This window comes from Cyanistes caeruleus, chromosome 3 (genome assembly GCF_971803275.1).
Source record: "Cyanistes caeruleus chromosome 3, bCyaCae1.hap1.1, whole genome shotgun sequence".
NCBI lineage: Eukaryota > Metazoa > Chordata > Aves > Passeriformes > Paridae > Cyanistes > Cyanistes caeruleus.
The window spans coordinates 74863548-74888744 of record NC_141703.1 but is presented as its reverse complement, the minus strand read 5'-3'; the positions used below and the strand labels follow the sequence as shown (position 1 = coordinate 74888744).

The 25197-nt window shown below is 35.7% G+C and overlaps 1 protein-coding gene across 9 annotated transcripts in view; it reads left to right on the top strand.

Annotated features, from left to right (window-relative positions):
* DYNC2H1 (dynein cytoplasmic 2 heavy chain 1) overlaps positions 1-19605 on the top strand; it is a 139617-nt gene extending 120012 nt beyond the window's left edge. For 6 of the 9 annotated variants that reach the window (XR_015284803.1, XR_015284804.1, XR_015284808.1 and 3 more), the window contains 4 exons: positions 9933-10042; positions 10366-10447; positions 15468-15584; positions 19027-19605. Coding sequence is in view for 4 of the 9 variants with exons in the window: in XM_086881987.1 (XP_086738113.1) it covers positions 9933-10042; positions 10366-10447; positions 15468-15584; positions 19027-19185 (468 nt within the window). In the remaining 5 variants the exon portion in view is untranslated. Of the gene's footprint in view, positions 1-9932; positions 10043-10365; positions 10448-12737; positions 12947-15127; positions 15216-15467; positions 15585-19026 lie in introns of those variants that run through there. The other 3 variants (XR_015284801.1, XR_015284802.1, XM_086881990.1) reach the window with 3 other exon arrangements.
* The last annotated feature ends 5592 nt before the right edge of the window (positions 19606-25197 follow it).

Here is a 25197-nt window from a genome sequence, read left to right as displayed (position 1 = left end):
CAACAGAATTCAATGGCTGTTCATTAAACTGTTGAAATTCTGAGCATGTTTTGTGAGAATGGCTGTTCTGCTGAAATTATGAAACACTATCTTGCAACCAGAAGTTTGAGCAGCACCTCTTATCATACCACTAACCAATTATTCAGCTCTTTGATTATAAAGTATTTATTGAAGGAGATAATTACTCATAAAAATATTTTTGTGAGTGTTGAATAAAAGAAGACAAACCCAGGTCATTATCTCTACAGACATGTATCTCTGAGAAATTACCATATTTTAAAGAAAATTATCTTTTTTTCCTAACCTATGTTTAAATTTTTTAAAAAAATAGATTTAGTATTCTGTATTTCTTCTGTGGATACAAAATAGTATTTATTAATTTAGTAAATTAGTCCCAAATCCTGAGTCCTTAGTAAATAAAAAAAAGCTTATATAAGATGTAAAGCTGTAGTTGATATCCTTTATTTAAACTGATAAATTAGTCGTCACTCATTGATTTTTCTCTTTAAGCTACTTTTTACAATACAAGAAGAAATCTGAAAAGATGCAATGATTAAATGCATAAAATTGATTAATATTTTATCTGTCAAAATTAAAAGTGTAGATTGTTCTGTTTCTAATAACTTGTTTTTCACTGTATCTCCTTTATCATGGATGGAGCTGTCTGTAAAAGAGAAAGCAGAGTAAAATGGATAGTCTTGTCTCACAAAAGCTCAAGCAAAAAAGGTTAATTTTAGTACAACTGGTAGAAAATTATGTTATTATCATTCATATATGAAAATGAGTCCTTATGTTATTCTGTCAAAGACTGGTAATTTTAAATTCTGTCCATTAATAAATGAGAAGGCTGCAGCACATGCTAATGCACCAATTTGTAGGTTCATCCCATCAATCTGCTTTGCTTTTTTTAGACAGCTTAGAATGGGAGAGGTTTGGGTTGGAAGGGACCTTAAAGACTATCTCATTCTAACCCCCTGTCACAGGCAGGGACACCTTCCTCTAGACCAGGTTTCTCAGAACCACATCCAGCCTGGCCTTGAACACTCCCAGGAATGGGGTATCCACAGCTTCTCTGGGTAACCTGTTCCAATACCTCATCCATCGTCACAGGAAAAAATTTCTTCCCTAATATTCCTAATATCTAATCTAAATCTACCCTCTTTCAGTTTGATGCCATTCCCCCTTGTCTTGTCACTACTTGCCCATGTAAATAGTCTCTCTCCATCTTTATTGTAGGGTTCCCATCATGTACTAGGAGGTTGCAGTTAGGTCTCCCTGAAGTCTTTTCCACACTGAACAACCTCAACTCACTCAGGCTGTCTTCATATCAGAAGTGCTCCATCTCTCTGATCCTCCTGGTGTCCCTCCTCTGGACTGGCTCTAGCAGGTCCATGTGTTCCCTGTGCTGGGACCCCAGAGCTGCTGCAGCCCTGCAGGTGGGGTCTGAGCAGAGCAGAGGGGCAGAATCCCCTCCCTGGCCCTGCTGCCCACGCTGCTCTGGATGCAGCCCAGGACACCTTTGCCTTTCTGGGCTGGGAGTGCACACTGACAGCTCATGTTGAGCTTCTCATCAACCAGCATCCCCTAAGTCCTCCTCAGCATGGCTGCTCTCCATCTGCTCGTCCCCAGCCTGTGTTGATACCAGGATACACAGGTGCAGCACCTTCTACTTGGTCTTGATAAACCTCATGAGATTCCAAGGGCCCTACTTCTCAAGCCTGCCTGGGTCCCTCTGGGTGGCATCCTGTCCTTCAGGTGTGTCAACAGCACCACTCAGCTTGGTGTTCTCTGCAAACTTGATGAGGGTGCACTTGATCCCTTAATCTGTGTCATTAATGAAGATAATAAGTAACACTGGTCCCACTATAGACCCCTGGGGGGACACCACTTGTCACTGATGTCCATTGACTCTTGATGTGACCATCCAACCAATTTCTTATCCATCTCATAACTGACCCATCACATCCATCTCTCTCTGGCTTAAAGAGAAGGATGTTGTGAGGGACCATGCCAAAGGCTTTACAGAAATCCAGATAGATGTCCCAAAAATCCAGATTTGTAGCCCTTCCCTTGTTCAGTGCTGTAGACATTCCATCATAAAAAGCCACGAGGTTGGCTAGGCAGGACTTGCTCTTGGTTACAGTGACTTGCTGTTCTGATCATCACTATACTGACAGAAGTATTCTGTCTACTAAAAGTAAGCAGTCAATTGAAAATCCTTTATTGTTTTATTTGTAATTCTGATTTCATAGTTAGAAGTTAATACATAGAAATAAATAATGTAGAATAGTAAGACAGCTTTGTAAATAAAAGGTAGTGTGTTTGTGGATCATTTTTAACCTCTAGATGGTTTTCTGGGTTGGTGTAACAGTGTGCAAAATATATTATCTCCTGTTTTGAGGTTTTAATTGGTCAAAATCAATGGTAACATGCTGTAACTTTTTCTCAAATATCATTTTCAGATATGTATTTAAAAAATAAGCCCATTTTAAATTATATTTCTGTTCCACAAGTGAGCATCATCCCTAATTAGCAATCTTTTTTGGCATTTCTTTGGGGAAGACAGAAATATAGCCGCATCTTGACCTTTCTCTCTTTGAAGGAGATGCCATATTACTGCATTTGAAATTATAACAGTTTCATATTGTATCCCATTGCAAATATATAAAAAATATTTAATATTTCAGAGCATTTTAAGTTTCAAGGCTGTCATCTCAAGTTTAGTTTGTGAAGAAAAGAGTCTTAAGAATAATTCCTGACTAAACCCTTTATCTGTTGAGTGTGCAGTAGTTTTACTCTTGGGAATTCACAGTCAAATAAAGCAATCAGACCAGGATACAAGTGCACTCAGCAATTCTGTAAACAGACATGACTGCATTTTAAAACTGATCAACAGAAAGGAATTCAGATTTGGGGTTTTGTTCATTTTGTTGTTTGATTTTTCTCTTAGTAGAGTTCTTATTGGTGTGGCTTTTGTCTCTAAATGTTCAGCAAGGTACATAATTGAAGGAAAAAGAAACCAAACCTTGAGTCAAAGCAGAAGAGTTGTTAAGAGTAATGGTAAGCTTAGATCCCTATTTAAAGTGTGTAGTGGTGCTTAAAGTCAGGAACGATAAATACCCTCCTGCTCTATAGAGTTTCCCAGTGTGTTCAGCTGAGTGCCATAAATAGAAACTAAATTAGAATGCATGCCCCACACAGAGGAGAATGTACAAAACCATATTGATATATTTGTATTGGTAATTCCACACAGTCACTCTGAACTAAGAGAGTTATGATCCAATGAGAAATTTGTTCTCTATATCTGAACTTGAATTTCAAAATTCCTGTCAGGTTTATACTGTCGCACAGTGTTGTACGTGCTTTTCCTTATACAGACAGTGTGTTTTCTTACAGGTTCTCTATCATTAACATTTTCAGTATTATTTCTAATATTTCATTATCCCATGTGGTAAATTAAGTAATTGAAATTACCTATATATCAGGCAAAAGGCAGTAAATAATTTAGGACTAAACCAAATGTTGTTCATTCTTCAGATATGTAGATTACAAAGCTGTGAAAAAGATTTATTCTGTCGTGTGTATTCATGTATTTTATCACACTGAGAAACTAAAAAGTAATGATTTGAATATATCATCAGAGGAATCCATCAGATAAGAAACACATTAAGATATTACTAGAATAATAAAACTGAAACCAGCGTGTGTATCCAATGATACCATAGAAAAGCAAAATTCCTAATGACTTTAGTAATGGTCAGAGGGAGTTATTGTTTCTTCTACAATTTTGAGGGCACATCTGAAACACTTGTCCAGTTTGCAGCTTCTAAATTGAAAAACATTACCCATATTGCCCAGAGAGTGTTGTGGAAATACATGATTTGTGGAGGTATCTTTGGAGATACACAGAACTGGAGTAAAAAATGCCCTGAGCAACCTAAATTGGTGTTGACCTTGGAGTTACTCAGAATTGCAATTGGATTGGATGCCAAAACATTAAATTTTATGAATAACTTATTTCTCTAATGGAAGTAACTAAAAAACGAAAGCTAATATAGCTAAAAAAAAAAGAAAACAAAAATGAATTAAAAAATATAACCAAGAAAAGTGTGCCTCTTAACTAAATGGGCAATATTTTTTCATTAAATTGCTCCCTCATGTATGTTTTTCCAGGCTGCTTCCTGAGAACAGGTGTGAAGGAAGCTTTATGCCATTCTAATGCTCTTCAGCATTCTCTTAGCTCTCAAGTGTGACAGGACATCTGAAAAAGACCTACAGCCTTTATGATGAGCTGTTCTTTTGGGATTTGCCACAACAAAAGAAATTTGCTTTTGGGTTTAATAATAGGTTTTATGAGCTTCAGAGGGCTGATATGCTGCACTTGAGGTACCTTTATGCTAACTGCCTCAGCTTTACAACATAGGCGCAAACAACAATCCATACAGGCTTACTGCATCAATGAGAAAATCTCAAAATGTAATTATACTCTGCATCTACACGGAGTTGTTATCTTTTGAACAAACTGTTTGCTAGCCTGAGCAGTAATCCTGTGTTGGAATGTTGTGTTTAATGCAGTTTACACTGCATTAGCTTTAGCATGAGCCAGCATGGTGTGCCAGGATGTCACGTCACAGACTAGCCATGACATCATTTACTTCCTTTGTTTAAATGGAGTTGCATCAGCCACTCTTTCCATTCTGTGATCTCTTTTCCTCATGTAAAAAAACCAGATTTCATCCTTTGCCTTTTAATTGTGGTATCTTATAGTTATTTTGGGATATGGACCCCACAGAGTTAGACAATTTCTAATTAGATTGCTTTAGTCTGTTCGATTAACATTCTTACTTATCTGAGAGTTAGATAAGCCTCAATCATTACTGATATAGTAGAGTTCTGTGACACAGGCATGGGTGAGAGATTTTCTCTGTATTTTGACAGCCTAAAGAGAGGATGTTAACAAAAAATAAATGACTAGTAAACAAGAAGGAAAAAACAATGCAGAGAGACTGGTGACTGCTGTTCAAGGGGTCACTGTTTCAGTGGAGGAACAAGGACTAATGGAAAACCTATATCTCATGGGGCGTTACCAGGGAAAACGGGCCACAGCAAAGGAAGCAGCTCTTTGTTGGCTCTCTTCATTGTAACACAGCCTTCAAGCTGGTACTGTAAAACAAATGACTGCAGTGCATCCCGTCATTACCAGTGGCTAATATATTGAGTACTCTGTACCCCTGTTTAGACACACCAGCACCATCACAATATAGATTTCAGTGTCCCTGCTCCAGAGCTCTGCAAAGGATTTATGTCTGATGCAGCCCTGACTTTGTCCAAGACTGTAGGCAGTCTAGTCTGTTATCTGCAAATGAATATTGTATGCCACTGTCTTCCATCCCCTGCAACTTATTTTTGGAGATGGGGAGTTGGTTCCACCATAGTTCCAGTTCTTAAACTTCCTTACCCAGTTGTGGTCTGCCGGGTAAATGCAAGTGCAATCTAGTGCTTGGTGACTGATCTACTAGAGAAAAAAGAGACTAGAAGGCATGAAGCATAAGAGTATTGCCTCACTGGATTCTGTGTTTAGTGATCATACAGGAAATATCTGAAAGTAGGTATTTTTGGCATATGTCAATCATGAACTTGTCAGAATGTTGTTACAGTTCTTATGCATCATTCTGGTATCCATATTAAATGTAGGAAACAGAAATTCAGGAGAAGTTAAGTTCCTGTTTTGATAAAAAATGAACAAATACAGTAACCAGAATGAGATCACATTTGCTAATATTTCTGTCAGCTGTACCTTACTATGTGTCTGCTTCTAGCACATGGTTAGCCAACATGCTGATGCTAAGGGAACTAGAACATTCATGCTGTAACACTGTGCTGTTGTGTATTGCTGACTTCCTCAACAAATACGGGGGCTGAGCTGTAGCAAACTGAAATAAAGCTTTAAAAGCATCCTGTTTAAAGTAGTAGCCAGGGATTTTAGTCTGCAGGAAGGGAAGGGAAAAATTTAAACCAAACATAAACTCCAAATGAAATTACTCTGTTATTTATCATTTGTAAGTATGGGCTAACACCTTATCATATACCTGAAATACTGCAGCATTCATATGTTCATTTAATAAAGGATAACTACCTCAAGAATCATGGCTCAAGGATTTCACATACAAAGAATTACCACAAGGGTGCAAGTTGCTGTATACCAGTTTTTTCTCAGAACCTTAGGCATTACCCCCTCTGGGCTCAATGCCTGGAAAAATCCCTCTATTTCATTTCTTTGAGCTGTAACACTGTCACTCCTGCTTGTGTTTGCCACTGAATGCCTGCACTTAGGAGCACACCTGTAGAACAGCTGCTGCACTGTGAGGAAAATGGGACTGTAGCATAACTGCTTGTTTGACCTTTGCTCAGTCTAAACTCCAGTTAACTGGGTACTTACTCCCCTAGCAGTGCTACTCACTATCATTCGCTCTCAGACTTAGACAAAGTTCTGCATGTTTTTCCCTAGTAATGTGGAAAACTTCTAAAACCAATTGAAAAACAGAATTAGGCTGTATGGTTCCTGGCTATGCATATTCATGTAACACTGAATACAATTTTCCATCTAGGCACAAAAATCAAATCACTTCTGTGGTGATTTATATGATTCTTTTTCAGCATAAGTTCTCTTTGGGGACCACAGCAATAGAAAAATGCATTAGAAGAATCTACATTTGGAATGAATTAAAACTGGTAAAGGAAGAGTACTTGCTTCATTTTAGAGGAGTTCTGTGATCCTAAAGCTGTACAAATAATAATGAAAATCTGGCAGCCTCCTTATTCCTTCCACTGTTCAATGAGGTGCTCAGTTTGCTTTAGGAATATAGATGATAAGGAAGGCTTCTCTCTGAAAGTGGATTAGATGTTTCTTGGATGTTAAAATGCATGGAAAAATATTATTTGAACCACCTGAGACCCTGCTTATAGGCTTGCTTCTGTAATGGAAAAAAAAAAAGAAAAGAAAAGAAAATGTTTTTATTGTAGCACACAGAACACCACGCTATTGGAAGTTTTGAAATATCCTGCCAGAAATAGTTTTTCAAGCATTTTGGGTATCACTGAGAAGTTTTGATATTATATTTATAATCATAACTTTCTAAATCTATCACAGACAATTAAATTTTTTGTGTAACTGTGAAAGGAAAGATTCAGAAAATATTGAAATAATCAAATTTTGAAATAAGCAGTTGCAAAGAAGAGTGGATGATAGATTTTTTTAAAAAACTTTGTAGTAAAAATATTTTCAGGGTTAGGATATTTGGACATGTAGATCACTTTGTTGGCAGAGTTGGTGATGGAAGAAAGCCCTTCAGACTGAAGTGCTGCATGGCCATCCAAGATGAGTAAGAAGTCAAACAACTTTTCATCAATTTGACAAATGCAGTCAGTATATGTTTCTGTCAGAGTTGGGGTGGGAGGAGGGATGTTATCTGTTGCAGGATTTCTCCCTTTCAAGAAACATCACTTCATTCTTTCTACAGCTCAGCTTCCTTCCCATCAACACCTGATCTCTTGCAGCCCTGTGGCAGTGGCACTACCAGTGACAAATGATCTGTTAATAGTGGTGTTGTCTTTTGAGACTAGCATTTCCCTAATAGGCTGTCATATGGTCTTATAGGACTAAAATAAGCATAAGGATATTATTTACAATTGGCTTGTAAAATACATTTGATTGCATCTAAAATTATTTATTTAAATGGATGTAAATGAGCTACATATTCAGCTTTATATAGAGCAGTACAAGCCATTACAATTTTGTTTTTGTGATCTAATGAAAGTTTTTGTTACTGTGTACAACCTAGAGCTACTTAATTATATGAGTTCAGAATTAATATCACCCATACTGGTCTTTTAATTGGGTGGAATATAAACATCTGTGTTCCTGACAGTGTTTCTCTGTAGCAGTTACATTAAAAGTTTATTTGATGACAGCAATAGAATGATTATATTAAATACAAGTTGAAATTATGTCTACTTTTATTACGCAAAACAATTTACAAAACCTCTCCTAACCAGCATACAGAGTTACTGATATATGATAAAAAAAATTATTATATAAAGTCATTGAAAGAATCATGCAGACAAGAGTCATTAACTGTGTACATTTACCTAATGAAAATGGAAAGGAAAAATCTCTTAACTGATTCACAAACATTTGGGTCGAGGGCTCATAATCAGGGATGTGGCAGATAAAAAAAAAAACAATAAAACTGATTAAAGGCTTGAACATCGTGGAAACATTATGGAGATGTGTGCGACACACTGCCAAAATAAAATAAAACTTACTGAGTGATATCTACTTGCATTTTTGATGATTTTGTCACTTCAAATGGTTCTGTGGAATTATTAATCTGTCAGCAGTTCAAACAATACAGTAAGGTACTTTTTAAACATGATATGGGGGGTTGGCAGGTACATTGTGTGATGACAGTGTAACTTCCAAGATTTTTTATTCAGTGACTACAGCAATTTTATAATTTCCTGGGAGCTGGTATTTTGAAAGGTGTGGGTATTCACCGTTTAGTGATAGCATGTGGAGTCATATTCTCTGATTGTTTTCTATCTTAGCATTAGAATCACAGATTGGTTTGATTTGGAAGGTACCTTAAATGTCATCTGGTTCCAAACCCTTGCCATGGGCAGAGGCACCTTCCACTTTTCCAGGTTGCTCAGAGCCCCATCCAGCCTGACCTTGAGGACTTAATCTGTCTGTGAAGAGCTTACTTGTAGGGTGCATTATACAGTGACTCCAGGTTCATACTGCAGTGCCACAGCAAGGACTGGGACTATATCATACAAATAAATTGTACCAAAGTGATACACAGTAAAAGGTTAAGAGGATTTTGAGAGTAGACTCTTGCATAACCAGTTAGGTACCTAAATAACTTGTCTAAAAAGAACAAATTCTCTGAGATTGTTAATGTCTTGAGGATCAAACTAAGATTGTATTTCTCAGGATGTGTGGTTTATAAAGATTGTGAGGTGCCATGTGTGTCTCTTTTCTCATGTTGGCACATAAGGTGTTGCATTGGTGGGAAATTCCAAGCTTGCTGCTCCTAACAGGATTCACAGCTGCCTGTAAGAAGGAGTGGAAGATGGTTGAGGCATGTGCTCTGTAAGGATAATTGAGGACAGTTGTTCACCCCCGCCTCTGTTAGACTCATTCATTACCAAGTATATCGGGGGCCAGTTTTTATCTTACAAATTCTGTGAATTCACATCTCAGACTAATACACTAAAAATGGCAGCATCAACCTAGTAGTAGGAAATATTTAAAAAACCTGTTGGCAAGTCCTTATAAAAACTGTTACTGCAGATTGAAAATCAAGTGTTTCTTCAATATAATATGCCATTTATATGAAAAAATTATCTTAAATTAAAAAGAAATTTAAATGTACCTAAATTTAAATGTACCTAAAAAGAATGCAGTTATTTTCCTGAACTTATTAAAGCAAAGAGAGAAATGACAGCTATTTTGATGGAAAACATAAACTCCCTGGTAAGTAAAGGTGAAATAGGGTTTCAACAATTATAAAATTGTTGAAATTATAATTTTCACTCTACAGGGACAACTTTTCACAGTACAAAGTAAGCTGCAATGAACAAAGAGTGATGCATGAATTTATTTAGAATGGATGAGTCATGTTACACATGTTACATAAACTGCTGGTTTTCCTTATATTTTAAAAGGATATTAATTTCCTTTTTAACAGTTTGAATTAATTGAAATTAATATTAAGCTTTGAGGTTACAGTATGTTTATACAAACATTTTTCATTAATCATAATAATTTACGTACCCACATTAAATCAAAATATTGAAAGATCAAGTAATAATTTCAATAATTTCATGATTTTTTTTTTTTAGTTCTTTTTTTATATTCTCTCTTTTAGAATTGGGTAGAAAAAGCAGAGAAACAGAAACTGTTGTCAGACACACTTGACCTTTCTGAGCTGTTTCATCCAGACACATTTCTCAATGCCTTACGCCAGGAGACTGCAAGGTGAGGGGAAATAATGTGCTTATTTGTGCTAATGTGCCATTGTTCTGTGTGGGGATGGTTATTTCATTTTCAATACGCAGATCCAAAAAGTTATGTGAATTGCTGTCATCAGTCATCTTATTTTTATTTCTTACCTTGAAGTAAAATAGCTCTTACCTGTTTAAATGCTGATTGTTTGTTTGTTTTTTCAGTTAGAGATGTATTTTTCTTCAAAGTAAGACTTAGCATGATATAGTACACATTGAAAATACATTGGGTTTGGTTTTGTGTTTGGTATCCTGTTGTTACACATCTGTAAGATGTACTGTGTGTTTCCATTGCAGACTAATGAGGTGTTCAGTGGACAGTCTTAAATTTACAGCTTCGTGGAAAGGGCGAATACAGGAAGGCAAACTCCAAGTTAAGGTATTTTACTAGAATGTTTTACTAGGATTTTATGAGGATGTTTTATCAGTATAGTCCAACTCATCTATCCATAAACTTCCCGGAAAACTGAGCTATAAATAATTGGTGCACTTGAGATAAAAAGGCTGGTTAATGGTGTACAGCTACTAAAATGGCAGTGCAAAATTCCACAGAAATTTGAAAAGGAAAGCAGTTATCTTTTTTCTCCTCCCTGGTCACTGGTCTCATTTTAAAATTAAGTTCATTGCTCCAACCAATATGATCTTCAACCACCTTTTAGATGAATATTGAAGCTACAATTTCATGAGTTAGAATCTCACTTTTGTCCAGATCACAATCTATATCATGTGTGGGCAAAAAGTTTAATGGATATAATCTATTACTTTACAAGAATGTGTCATGTTCTAAGAGGTATTGAAAATCAAAAGAGAATTTTGTTTAAGAGGAAATTCTCTGCCCTGGGAATAGTACAAGCAGTTAGGTGAGTGGTTATTTTTAGCAAAACATAAGAATCCTGTGAAGTTTCTTCATTTGATTTGAATATTATCTTTTCCTCTGTAAGAGAAATATTCATTGATTCTCTACTAGTAAGAAATCACTAGCATTTTCACTGGTCCTTTTAATCATTGGTGTACAGAAAGGATTTGGAACCCTTTGCAATGCTGAATATTTAGATTTCCCTACCATGAGTCCTTCCTCATGTTCATGGAGACATGAGGAGAAACTTTCCCATTAGCAAAGCTATATACCACAGAGCCTATAACTAGGGTATAAAAGTGTCACTGATTCAGGAAAATCATTCTCTGAAATGTGTCTTGTTTGTTAAGGATCCTCTGGATTGTACATTAAGATTGGTTCACCTGAGAAGTATGAATTTTAATACTGGTAAAGTAAATGTTTTACATGAAGTTTCAAGAACTCAGGCTAACCTTGTCAAATGGGAGGCTATTCTGAGTCAGAACTGAAAGTAAAAGAAAAGAATTCAATCTATTCAGCAGAATAGATAAGTCCTTAAACACATACTGTGGTGAGATAGCTGGGACCTTGTTTTATCCCACCTAAATCAGAAATTGTAGCTTAGCAGACTCCCCTACAAGAACCAGACCATGGTATAGGCTATTCTGAGGTTTATCAGTCTCAATTGATGCTAATGGTCTTATTTCACTTGATGTAATTAACTCCACTGAGAGACTTTATTCTGTATTCACAGAGTTGGGGGACTCAGTTTGAGTGTGGGAGAGTTGTACTCAAGTCCCTGAATCAACAAATACTTAAAAGCCTAATAGAATGTCTCTATTGAAGGATTGGTACAAGTAGGAATGCAGGTCAATTTAAACCTGATAGTCACACATACTTCATATAACTTCCTTAGTAAACTGTCAGGCATGATGTCATGATGAAAATATCTTGAAGACATTTTCTTCAAGATTTTTTCTTACTTTTATTTTTAAAAGGTTTTGATGGCTTAGATTTTTTTTTCTGTGATAAGGAAAAGAAGGAGATCACTTTATGATCTGTACAATGAAAATGCTTTCTCGGTCTTGCCATGATTTTAAAAAATGGCATCAAGGTTCAGAAATTGTCGATAGTTGATCTTTCTATGCCTAAAAATACAAATAATTTACCATGATCATCTGTAAGTTAGAAGCATGCAGTGCTACAGTTGTCAGTGAAACTACAAAGTAGGCAGAGGAATATTCAATCAGGCCAAGAACACACCTTAGTCTTACACGAATTATCAAGTCAGATGTTAAATTATCAGTGTTAATTCAGGTAATGGTTTAGATGTATTATGTGGAGTGGATCTCCTCTAGTAGGATGTGTTGAATATTTGATTTAGAATCAATCTGTATAAAATTACACCTTCTTCAATATCACTTAGAATCAATCTGTATGAAATTACACCTTCTTTAATATCACTCCGGATTGCTTTAACAAAAGGTACTGAAAATGTACGGCTATTGCACTATAATCACATATTGATATGCAAATACATCTCTTCTGTTTGCTTTGTGCACTGATTGTGCTGTTGTACAAAAGCAGGTAGTCATTCCTTTTGGCATTACATCTTCTGTATTTTAGAAAAGAGTGAAAGAAAGGAAGAAACATGGCAAGAGACTTTTTGGGTAGTAAGTAATACAACCTTGGGTAGAACTTAATATACATAGTGAAAAATAAAAAAAATATTGAAAGTCTCAAATACACAATATGAGTAATAATACTAAAACTACACTCTAACCAACTGACAGATATATTATTATAAGGCATCCTGAGCGGTCTTTTTTTACAGTATACCTTCATCCTGAAATATCAATAAATTAATGATGGAGGCCTGTATAGGTAATGAAGTGAAAATACGACTTCCTGAAGTCTGCTGCAGTTTGCATCGTGTCATGGAAAATTATGGCATTAATTAGTAAGGGAAAATCTGTTGCAGAGAATTTGAAATTTGGAAACAGACATGCTGTGGACCATGGTATCAGCACACTTTCTACAAAGGTATTTTAAAGAAACGTAGTCTGGAATGTGTAAAAAGAACTTTTTTGAACCTAAACTAGTACCAATAGCTGTAAACTGCCAAATTCTTTGGAAGAAATTAAAATTATGGTCAACTTCTGCCATTACTCTCTGCTAAGTTTCAAAGGTACTATGATTATATTACAGATGCCGTGAAATTCATGTCTTTTATAGCACTTGTAATTTCTCTTTACTGTTTGTTATGGAAATGAAAACATGGCTATGGCCATACTCAGCCAAATGGTATTGGAAAGTACATTGTTCTAGTATTGTTGGGTTTTTTTCTTAATATTCTTTTAATTAAGTATTAAATTCTTTTAATACTGAATGAAAGTAAAAATTTGGTCTTAATCTTCAAAGGAGTTTCTACCATTGGTTGAAGTTTTCCAGGTGATCAAATGGTATTATTTTACATGACTGTAATGTCAAAGGGACTGCCAATATCAAAAGAAGAAATGTGTAATGAAGAAATGAAATAAAAAGTTTCTTCAATAGGTGACCCACTTCTATAGATATTTCTTTCAGAGATGTTAAGGTTGGCAAGACCTTTGAACACTAGCAACAAATCATAAAACCTCTTCATCAGACAAATCTTCATGCAATTACTTTGCCAAACTTATTTATTAAACTGTGGTCCCTAAAAATATTTCCTGCAGAAAGCAAGAAGGACAGGAATAACAGAGGAGATGAATCTTTCTGAAATTTGTGTGAAAATTAGACAAAGGATCTCCTCTGAATTTTCCATTTGGGGTTGTTTTGCTTCAGGTAATCCACAGTTTTGGTGGTTTCACTACAAGCCCTAGTTTGTATGAAGCACAGGTTGCTTCAAAGAACATTGTCACTTCTCTGATCACTGTCTGTCCAAGGAGAAACACAACTTTGCCCTATGTCTTTTTTAAATGACATGTGTTATAGCAATTTTTTTTCATGTTAGAATATTCACATCTGCATCTTGCACATTGTAAGGATGCTCAGCTCAGCAGTAAAAGAGAAATATGAGTTTAAAGAAGCAAATTCTTGAAGAGTGTAATGCCTGTCTACAGTCAAAAGAATAATTAGATATTAAAAATGCAAAATGTAATCTTATCTAGTTTACAGTTAATATAATATTAATGAAAAACCCCTAACACTGGGGAGGAAAGCATTGCTTTTCAAGCATGACAGTAACCCCCAATGTGTTACTATTTAATTCCATCTTTTCATGTCAAATAAATAATTTTAGGATACTAAAGTTACCTAAGGAAATTTTATCCATTATATATTCTATGATACTGATCTTCATTGTAACATCATACTTCAGTCCCTTTTTGCCATCTGATGTTTCAAAATTTCTTGCAAGGGAAAATATATTAGAAAATGGCTTTTTTTCTCCATTTTGCTTATGTGATCATTCATCCAGTTTCTAGAAACATTGTATTTCTTACTTCCAGCACTGCTTTATGAACCTTGTATTTGGTGAAAGCCAACCTCAGTATGATAAATTTAATTCAGGGCTTTATTATGATAGTATAACAGACAGATGATTTTGAGATTATAGCTTCTGTTAGAAAACTGCCGCAGCTGGACAGTTAGCCTTTTGAAAAGCTGCTTGAAAGTTATTATTGAATTAAGTTTTATTACTGTTCAAACTAAAGTTCTCACTTTACCAGGGCCAAAATTACATTACTACTATTATTATTATTATTATTATTATTATTAGTAGTAGTAGTAGTAGTAGTAGTATTAGTATTGTACTATTTGTACTGAGGAAAATAAAATGATCAGCAAATATTTGAATTTTTTTTTAAGGAATCCAGAATAGATGTCTCTATCCAGAATAGATGTCTCTAACTTATGGAAGATTCCAGAGAAGAAAAAATAGAAAATGTAATTCAGAGGCTGAAATTACTTAATTAAAAGAAAACACCTGAAACATGTTGCAAATTAAGCATTGCATAGTTACTTAAAGGAATATCTGTGATTCTTATTTAAGTTTTTGCCAAACAACAGTATTTCTAAGAAATCTTAGTTTGTTAAATAAAATTTTCTCTCCTATTATTTCAATATATTTTGTTTGCTTTTGCTGAAGCTGTGTAGTTGCACATTCCATTCTTTGAAAGCTATGCTCAGATTTCCAAGCAGGAAGTCATGCTTCTTACAGTGATTGTTCTTCTCTTCTTCTAGACATTGTAATGATTGTGAACTTGGCTGTTGCTATCATAGTTCCATTAATCTAATGCCAGGCAACTGCAGTTTCATAATTGATGACATTTACAGGTATTTTTCTCCGACATTTCAAAGAATGTGAATCTAAATCAGAGGAAGTTCACAATGAAGTGTGGACCAGATCTTGCTTTTAAATCACGTTTCCTATTCTCACAAAGAACATAAGAGTAATTAATTTCCTGTTATTTAAAAATTTGGTCACAGTAAAAAGGTTCATCGTTTATTAAAGCACAGTGTAATCATTAATGACATTTTAAGTCTGTTATTTATGTTTGAATATTTTATATATCCATGGCAGATCAGTGGTTTACAACTGGAAGGTTGTCGTTTCGATGGAAATCGACTTTCAGAAAATCTGCATGATTCTCCCAGTGTGTCATCTGTTCTCCCTTGTTACATGGCCTGGATTCCACAGGTACTAAATTATTAAAAGCCCTAAACTTTCAAGACCCATAATTTGATTTTTTTCTGTGTAGTAGCTTTTCAGTATGATGTTGCTGACCTGTTTTCCTTTCATTTCAAAATAAAATCCCAGTCTTTACTGGGAAAAACAATTACTTTTTTTAAAACAGAAACTTACTGTAATTTTGTTAATACTCATTAGCTTATGTTACTTAGATAAAGGCAAGGGCTTTATTTCAGTCATACCTTTTTTTTCTTTGTCTTTTAAAAACATTAGCATATTTTCAAACCTGTATTTAGTAAATGTATACATGTGTTTGGGAGTTCATTCCTAGAATATATTTTCTTTGCGCTTTAAATATTAAAGTAAAATGCAGCAGCAATAAAAAAAAATAGAGAATATGATGTGAACTGTAAGCAAAGGAAGCCTTTCTCCTACTTAAACTAATTTAAAAAAATGCCAGTGCTTGCAGATTTTAAGATGAAAGCAAAGTAATCCAAACAGTAAAATCTGTTACTGCTTCTGCCCTCCAATTGTCATAGCAATCACTGATAAATAACGCAAAAAGTCACATAGAATGTATTCAAGGATGTGCCTTTTAACTAAAAAATTGCTTATTATAGAATTCATCCTACCTACATTTAGGAAGCCCATCCTGTCAGAGGATAGCTGGGATAAATCTGTCCAGGTGTGACGCTAAAGACAGCCTAGACCTTTGTATATTGTGATAGATAGTGTGCAAGGAGCTCCATTGCTAACACGCTGCTGTATCCCGACTTTTCTTTCTGTCATTGTTATTTCCAGCAGGGGAAATACAGCATTATATTATACTACAGCATTAGAAGTGTAAAGGTTGACAGATTTAGACCTTGAACACAGAAGTAAATGCTAGCCACCATCTGCACCATTGCTCCCAGCTTGGTTAGGAAAGAAAATACTGAAAATTTTTAAAAAAGGACAAAAACAGAAAACATCACAAAACTTCTTACAAAATTGACCAGTGAGAGATTTTTCAGTTTTTCAGTATTTACAAGGTTTGGTTTTTTTCTCAGATAAATAAACAGATTTCTAATATGCTTGAGAGGTGGTACATGGGATAAATACAGAATTGCCAGACATTCTAATATATTAGCTCAGTGGTAGATGGTGGAGGATGGTAATATGTGTGTTTTCCATGGTAACAGCAAATGGAAACACATTTTAGATAAAAATTCTAAGTAGTCCTCTCATTGTTTTAAAAGACATTCATCTTGTGTTTGAAATAAAGCAGTTTTTTTTCATATTTTTCTGAAAAAGACTATTTTTTAAACTCCAAAGGTAGGATCCAAAAGTTTTATGTGAAATCAGCAGAGAGCTTTATCTATAAAATTAAAAAATGAGATACTTCAATAATCAATGAATTAAATTTTTTCAAATGTACTTATATTTGAAATGAATAGCAACTGACATCTTTGTGTTGAAAAAAAATATAATTCTTATGAAACACAGGCCATAACTTGTCAACTGCCCAGATTTTAAATACAAAGTGTCTCTAAGGAGAATTTTTTTGAATTGATCTACCCTTGAGTTGTTTTACAATCACTGTAAAAATTGACTATAATCAAATACTGTGCTCAGAAACCAAAGCAGAATTGGGTATCATCCATTTCCTTTAATTTCATTATTTCTTCTTAGGAGAAGAATGCATGAAATTGAACATATTGTCTTAGAATCCTTAGGTTTTGAAATAGTTTCCTTTTCTCTATAAATGCATCTTTTGAAATCTAGCAAAAGTATATGTATAATGTAATACTTTGAAGTAATTTTCAACCAAACTTAAATTAGCCTACAGGATTTCTCTGAGGGAACCCCCTCAAAATCCTGCTGAAATTTTGAGCTACAAACATTATGCTTATTCTCATTAAACCGTGAAGGTCCTTTTCAGTTTTAATCCTCTGATAGATCCCATGCTGTGAAGGGTGTCACTAAAGGGGATGGAGCTGTCTGTGAGGCAGTCTGACAAAGAGAACTCTTGGACTGTACTTAAGCCAAGGACATAAGGATTTGTGACTCAAAAAGACTTCCACAGAAAGGCTTCAACCCTCCAATAATGTGATTCCATAAAACATCAGTGGGATTGAGAAAAGCACAAGAACAGATATTTTGTCCCCAGAAAGTGTAAAAACAGGTCTTTGAAGGCAAACTGACCAGCTTCTGGCTCCCAGCTTCGGCAGAATTTAAATTCTCTGATTAACATTTTACTTTCAGTCTGGCCAGCATTTTGTCTTCTTCAGTAGTGTTAACCGAGGGATAAATGGCATCAGTACAATCCTTCTGAGAATGGCTGAGTTCCTGATCATTAAATTACTCTATACAAATGTTACCACACATAGATCTTCTGCAAGGATTGAAACGCTGTTGTCCAGAAGATGGGGGAAGTTGATTTTCAAAAGGAACAACAAAATTCTTCAGTAATGCCTTTACACTTCACATGACAGGCAAAGTGCTTAAAACAGTTATTGTTTGCATGTTTCCTTTTTCCTGTTTTTAGTTATTTTCTAATATTGGAGCATCACTAACTCACATTTGATGTGATTTGAGTTAAAATGACACTCATTTTAAATTCTTTTCTGACAAGTGTGCTGCTTTGTTATTTGGTTCTTGAAAATCTGACATTTTCCTGTTGACAGGAAGGGACATTTTGAGTGTGACAGAAAACATGCTTAATATATACCAGTTGAATCAAGCCCTGAACTATTTGCAGTAACTAAATGCATCATGGGTTGAAATCAAGTGCTGTAGGAAGTCTAGACAGAGTCTTTGAGCTCAGTTCTGTGTTCACACATACGGACAGTGCCTGTGCAAAGCCGTAGGAGGAAATTGCGTCCAGGGCAGTTTGTAGTACAGACAGGAGCAGTTTAATAAAGCAGTCTGGAACATGTGGGGTAAGATTTTTTGGATTGTAGTTCCTGCAGCATGATGCTTGCAGGTATCTCAGATCACACCAGGGGCTGTGCCACAGGAGGAGGGCAGGGTTTGCTGCAGGGATGGAGGGTCTGCCAGAGCACAGCCACCACAGCTCTCCAGCCCGCCACGATAGATGCTCCCTGCACTACAGCTCAGGGGCTCCTGAGCAGCTTTCTTCCTGCACAAAACTGATCAGCACTGCCCTTAGCCTGCTGTGCAGACACTTCTGCTGTGTAATTTTTGGGAGGTTTTAGCTGAAGGAAGATTTTTATATGTAGTTCATAGGATCACCCCTGTTATTTACTTTCTGATGTTTGAGTTATGGAGTGAGCAATTTTGGTGAAGCCTCTGCTTCATTGGTAATTCTTCTCCTTGGTGTCCTGGATGAAGAGATTCTTGTCCAAGGCTGCAGTGTCCAAACTGTATCTCAACTTTAGATACCATACCAGTGGAGATTATTGCTTTCTCATGTTCTGTTGTCTTTAACCAAGTGCTTGTTTGTTGACAGGATGCCTATGGTCCATATTCTCCAGAAGAATGCATATCTTTACCAGTTTACACTAGCGTGGAGAGAGACCGGGTGGTGACAAATATTGATGTACCTTGTGGAGGAAACCAAGACCAGTGGATTCAATGTGGTGCTGCTTTATTTTTAAAAAATCAGTAATATGAAACTGCATTAATTTGTGAAGTTAAGAGACATTTAAACATCTAATTTCTTACTTACTAAAAGATAACTTTAGATTCATTGCTTTTATATTTTTAAAGAAATAGTTTATTAATTCCTGTTTATTTTTTTAAGATGTATTCAGATAATTCTACTTGATAGAACCTCAGTGTATCTTTGTGTGATATTGTAAAAATTAATGTGGCACTATTCAGCAAACTGGTAATTTGGATTGTTTCTCTAGATTGTAATGTGCTGTATTTCTTTCTTGAAATTGTTGAAATCTCTTCTGGTTTGCTCAGAAATACTGAGTAAAAATTAAATGTCAACATTTTTTCTTTGATTTTTTTTTTTCATTATCCTTTTGGAACTGTTATTCATATGCCTCTGTTATTTAATAAAATAAAATTTGAAAACTTACCTTTTGTAACTGAAATTTAAGAATCAAGATAAATGTTTCAGTCTTTTTAATGATGTTTTACTTTTAATTACATTTCTTTGTATAGGTAGTAAATAATAGGATTTTTGATGAACTTCACGTGGACAAATTCCACAAATTCACGTGGAGTTACAAAGTTAGATTACTAGCATGGGTATTATCCAGAAGTTACTGAAAAAAAAAAAAAATTAAACTGTACTAAGTTCCAGTAAAAACATTCACATAAAGGCCTGCAATAGTCAAACAATTTCTTAGACAAAGAAAAGAAACAAACCTAAAAGAGATTTCCATCCAGTTGTTAAATGAAAAACAGAGGTATAGAATAGTGCTTTTGGTCTGTGACATGAGAAACACCTGGGATCTTGTTCTTAGTGCAGGATGCCCAAGTTTGGTTTCATGGTTCCATGATGTATTGTGTTGGGATGCTGTCATAACATTAGAGTACAATTAGACAAAATCCTAAAATCCAGGAGGAAGCATCATTACTGATGTCTCAACATAACAATTGAAAGTGTCTAATTTTTAACTGGAATTACACCCCTCATGAAGATCTTTTTAAAAGCCAGAGGCAAAGCCCTTTCTTGGTTTGCTTGGAAAACAAAATAGATAATTTGGCTCTGATATATCTGATAGATTTTAAACTCATTTTAAAGCAGCATTTAAATTAAGACTATATTTCACTTTCCTGATATTTTTCATTGATGGTTTGAGGAAGAGAGAAGGAAAGCAAAGCAAAGATTGGCCCCATCTCTAGGTCAGCTTCCTGAAGAAAGTATTTTTCTCTCTTCTTCTTTATTGTTCATGCCTTAAAATTGATCTTTTGTATCTATGTGGAAAGTTTTCCATTTTAGTTGTTCTTCTAATTAAAAGCTGTCCTAAAATAATTTGATACAATTGAACTTGCATTTTTAAAATGGAATCCTGTCTAAAAGCAAAATAGACTTACTTAATATTTCTCAGATAATTGCATCATCTTCATTTATATATTTCACTCTGATTCACTGAAGAGTAAAAGGGTAGCAAATTTGGAAAAAAATTGTCTCTGAAGAAAATTTTGGGGAAAAAAATCACAAAATCTCCATCAGAAAAAGCACTTGTGTAAATCTGTGTACAAGCTCTGTGTTTCTTGGAAATGAAAAGTCTTGCAGAGGGCATATTTTTAATTCCCTTAGGCACATGTAAAGAACATGCTGCAACTTTCCCTTTTGGATCAACATTTTCATAAACTAAACTGAATTTCAGCTCTCACGCATCTCAAACTCAGGGATGAGTATACTGGCTTTTATGAATTCCAGCTTCTTTTTTGTGGCCAGGTAGAGAAATACAGATACTCAGCTGTTCAGATAATTACCTGTTATGACAAAGATGTCTGGAAAATAATACATCTTAATTTACATACATCTTTAATCTACCTTGCACAGAAAGTAAAGTCCAGGGACATAGTAGGTGGCTTTGATGACCCATCTTGCTTGTAATGGGAAATAAAAGTCTACTGCAATGAGTGGTAGAAATCCTGAAATGAATAATTAGTGGAATATTCTGGGGATTTCCATGTTTTGTTTTTTAAATTTACTTTATCTCCTCATTGCAATCTTCAAAATGCCTTCCATATTGCCAAGAGAAATATGATTATTATTTAAAGTCTCTCCTTTCAAGTCTCCTCTTGCTATATATTTAGGCTTACTGATTCTAGTAATACACAGATATTGATGCTATCACAAGGAACAGATATAAAAGTGAGTCCTCCAGACCTACCACACCGTATTTCCATTTCAGGGTCAGGAACTGATTCAGTTTCTTACTGATTACTTGTCTGTATCCTAACCCCTCAGAAATGGCCTATCTCTGGAGGTTTGTTACCTCTTCTATCATGCACGACTGCCACAGATTTAGAACTATGGAATATTTCTCAGCTCACAACATCAGGAGTTTTGTATCCAGACATGCATTGATGCATTTCTGTCAGAGGCTTCTCTTAAGGCAGCTTGATTAAATCTCATTTTATTTGGTTTTCCTCTCAGTTTAGAGCCCCTTCAGATTACTAGAACTGTCTGTTTGCTTCTGCTCTTTGTAAGACTTTCCCTGAGTGATATGAAAAAAACCCCTAACCTTCCTAATTTTAGCTGTAACTGGAGCATTGAGTTATATTTTTATTTGGACAAAGGTCTTGTGGGAACCCGTTGTGACTGACTTTTGTTACAGATGTAAAAGACTCTCTATTCTGAGGTGTCTTTGATGTTTTTATTTTTTTTCAGCACAGGACAAAAAACTGATTTAAATGTCAAGCTAATTTTTGAGCTTGAAATCTAGTAGATTTTTTAATCATGTAATATTACCATCACAAAAAACCCCAGCCTTGGTAGCTGAGTATTATGCTCACAGTGTATTAAGCAGTATGTTTGATATTTATTTTGTTTAAGTGATTCAGTAGTTTTTCCTTCTCATAACTGGAGTTACAACCCTAATATTTTAGATGGGTCCCAGATGACCTAAAGAGGAAAAAGAAATTACTTATCATGTGTTCCTTGATGTGTATTGTCTGTTTGCATTGTATAATGTGCTTTCTTTCTATCCAATGTTGTAATCTAAATGAAAAATACTATAGGTAACTGCTACTCTAGATCATAGGAATTATATTTTTGGCAGTAAAAACAGAACTGTAGAGTTTTTATTACCACCAAAGTGCAGCTGTATCACATGCATAGGCCATTGAGAAGTATGAATCAGGAAACATAAGAAATAAAAACATCAGAAATGCCTTAATGGTCTGACTAGGGTTTGTTCTGCTATTCAGTTTCAAGGGTATAGGAACTTGTAAGACTAAAGAGAGATATATAAAGAGATCTTAGAAAACACACATTACTGCTCTGTAAACACTCTCTTTTGAAGACTTGAGAAAGGCAATTCTTCAGTAAGTGCAAATTGTTATCAACAGAAATCAAAGTGACAAATTGCAATGTGAAAAAACCATAAAAGAATAACAAAAGCTTTGAAAATAATGAAGATTATGCAGTAATATCTGAATGTCTTTAAAACAATTTTTTTTTCTTTACAAATACATTTATTTCAAATTTGAAAAGGAACAGCTTCTTCCTTTTACACCTTATAGAAATCAAGTTTCAGTGAGATATTGGTGCTGTCATCTATTGGAAGACGTGCTGTTTGGTGCATTTAGCAAATTTACTGCAAGTCTACTGACACAGCGCGTGCTGTGTGCCCAAACAGAAGAATACATGTTTGTTGAAGAGTAGACTCACTTTTTGCTGTTTGGGGTAAACAACCTTTCAGAAAAAAGACCTGTGATGTTGATAGAATACCTCACATGTTTTAGTGTTAAGTCGAGTTGACTTAAGATTTTCTCCCAGAAAATTTTCAGAATTTCACTGAAATCCAAATGCTGCAGTGGAAGGCAAGTTATGCAAGTTATGCTGAGTATAAATAGAACTGGTGATGCAAATTGTCTTTCCCCTCTGTTTCTTTATTTCAGCTTTCAGAGACCAATACTCAGAACAGCAGTAATTTGTCTCCTATCACTGTTAGAGCTGAAGAGGGAATAACCTGAACTCCATGCTCAAAAGCATCAAATATGAATTATACGAGTTCTTTAACTGATAGACTGTCTTTCAACAACAAAAATGGGTTTGCATAAATTACACTTAATATTGGTTACCATAATAAAAATGTGCAGCCTTTACCAGGACTAGAAATTTCAATATGAAGCTTTACATAGACATTTTTAATTCCCTTTAAGCTTTACATTTTTGATCCTTTGAAAATGAAAGCTGGGAATGAGCAACTAGATGCGGGAGAGTCTGAAGACTGATAAAGGGTTGAGAAAACAAGCTTGAGATAGCAAGCTCAGCCCCTGTGAGTTCCTACGCTGTGTTCTCCTGTGAAGGTGTGCAGTTTCACCAGTGCATTGGAGTTCTTCACAGATCAGAAGCTTCTCTGGAAGCCCACCTGAGAGGCCATCCTCCTTTACCTCAGTTCATGGCTTCCAGTGGGTGAGGCTGTGTAACTCAGCCCCATCTCCTGGATCTGCTTTTCATTTCGGGTACCAAAGCTCCTTACAGCAGAGTTCACCAAATCAATGTGTTTTAAGAGCTGCCAGTTGTTAAGAGCTAGATTTCCTCCTAGTTCTCATGACCTTTATCTAAAATACCTAAAAAACAACAGAAGAGGGGTTTTTTTTCACTTTCTGCATGTTTGATGCAAACAGACTTTTCATTTGCCTGTTTTAGAAAATCAAGAGGCAAAATTGGTGTTACTTCTTTGAACAGCTTCACAGCAATTACTGTTAATGTGGGCTACAGTGTGCCTCAGGAATAGTTCTTAGGATATGATCTTTGTGGAAATTGAGGTGGTTATTTCCTTTTATTTTAAAGTTGAATTAATTTGGCTTAACTCTAGCTCATAAATAATCACGATGGAATATCCAGAGATCTTTGCACAGGTTAATTCTAGAATGGGTGACAGGCTAGTCAATGCAAGAATTGGGGTATTCACCCTGTGTTAGAATATGCTGCAATTCTACTTTTTCCTCATGAAAGCCATCTGCATTGCAGTGTCTTGTCCAACACATAAATTAACTGAGAGCAGATGTCATTTGAGGACAGTGTAAATACCCTGTCTGATGCTCATTCCTGCTGGGTGATCCTGTAAAGGAAGTTGCCGAAACTGCAGTAAGCAGATGTCCTAGGTGAATGTCAGATCTGTGTACTCTAACTGGGAGCAGTTTCTACAGAAGTGTCAGAATTGCTACTGCCTTTGCATCTCAGGAGACAGAAAGCTGCCCCAGCTCTCTTTAGAAGAGGTCGTAGATATATTCTTCATCATTTTCCCCCAGTGTTAGATCCACTTAATTTTTCAGAGCAGCAAATACGGATTCTTATTAACAGATCAGCCTTGGAAAAAGTAATTAGTAATCATGCTTATGAAATGTTTCAGATAGGCAATTTCATTGTCAGAGCTGTCTGACTCGTCTCAGCCCCTGGCAAGGTGAGTTCTCCTCATGCAATCCCACATGGTACTACTGCCATGCCCAAGAGGATTTTCATACACTTTACCTACTGAGATCGGGAAGAAATGACAATTCAGAGTCTTCAGAGCGCTTTTGGGCTGGGCACGGTCATATCGGCATTTCCCACTAGGTGGTACTGTGGACTAGACCCTGCTGAGAGCCTGGCACAGGGGACTGAGGTGCGTTTGGAAGGTAAAGACAATTTACGGTCTATACACATTGCATCAACAGTCCGTTCCAAAGGAAATTTCTTACAGCAGTGCTGAATAAGCAGCTACATCTTAAAAAAATGCTTCTAGTTAGTTGTGATGTAGTTCTTTTTAGAAATAAGTGATTCCACAAGTGAATTTCTCCTTCCTTTGGGACGCCTGGTTTGTGCAAGCGGAAAAGGTTCTTACTGACCATTCTGGCCTGCTTGCAGCTGTTTCTGTACATCTTCAGTGTCTGCACAGGAGGAAGGAGCAGTGAGGAGAAGAGTGCCCTTGCAGCATGGAAGGCCACCAGCCTCCTGCTCTGCACCAGGCAGAGTGTGGCCAGCAGGCTGAGGAAGGTG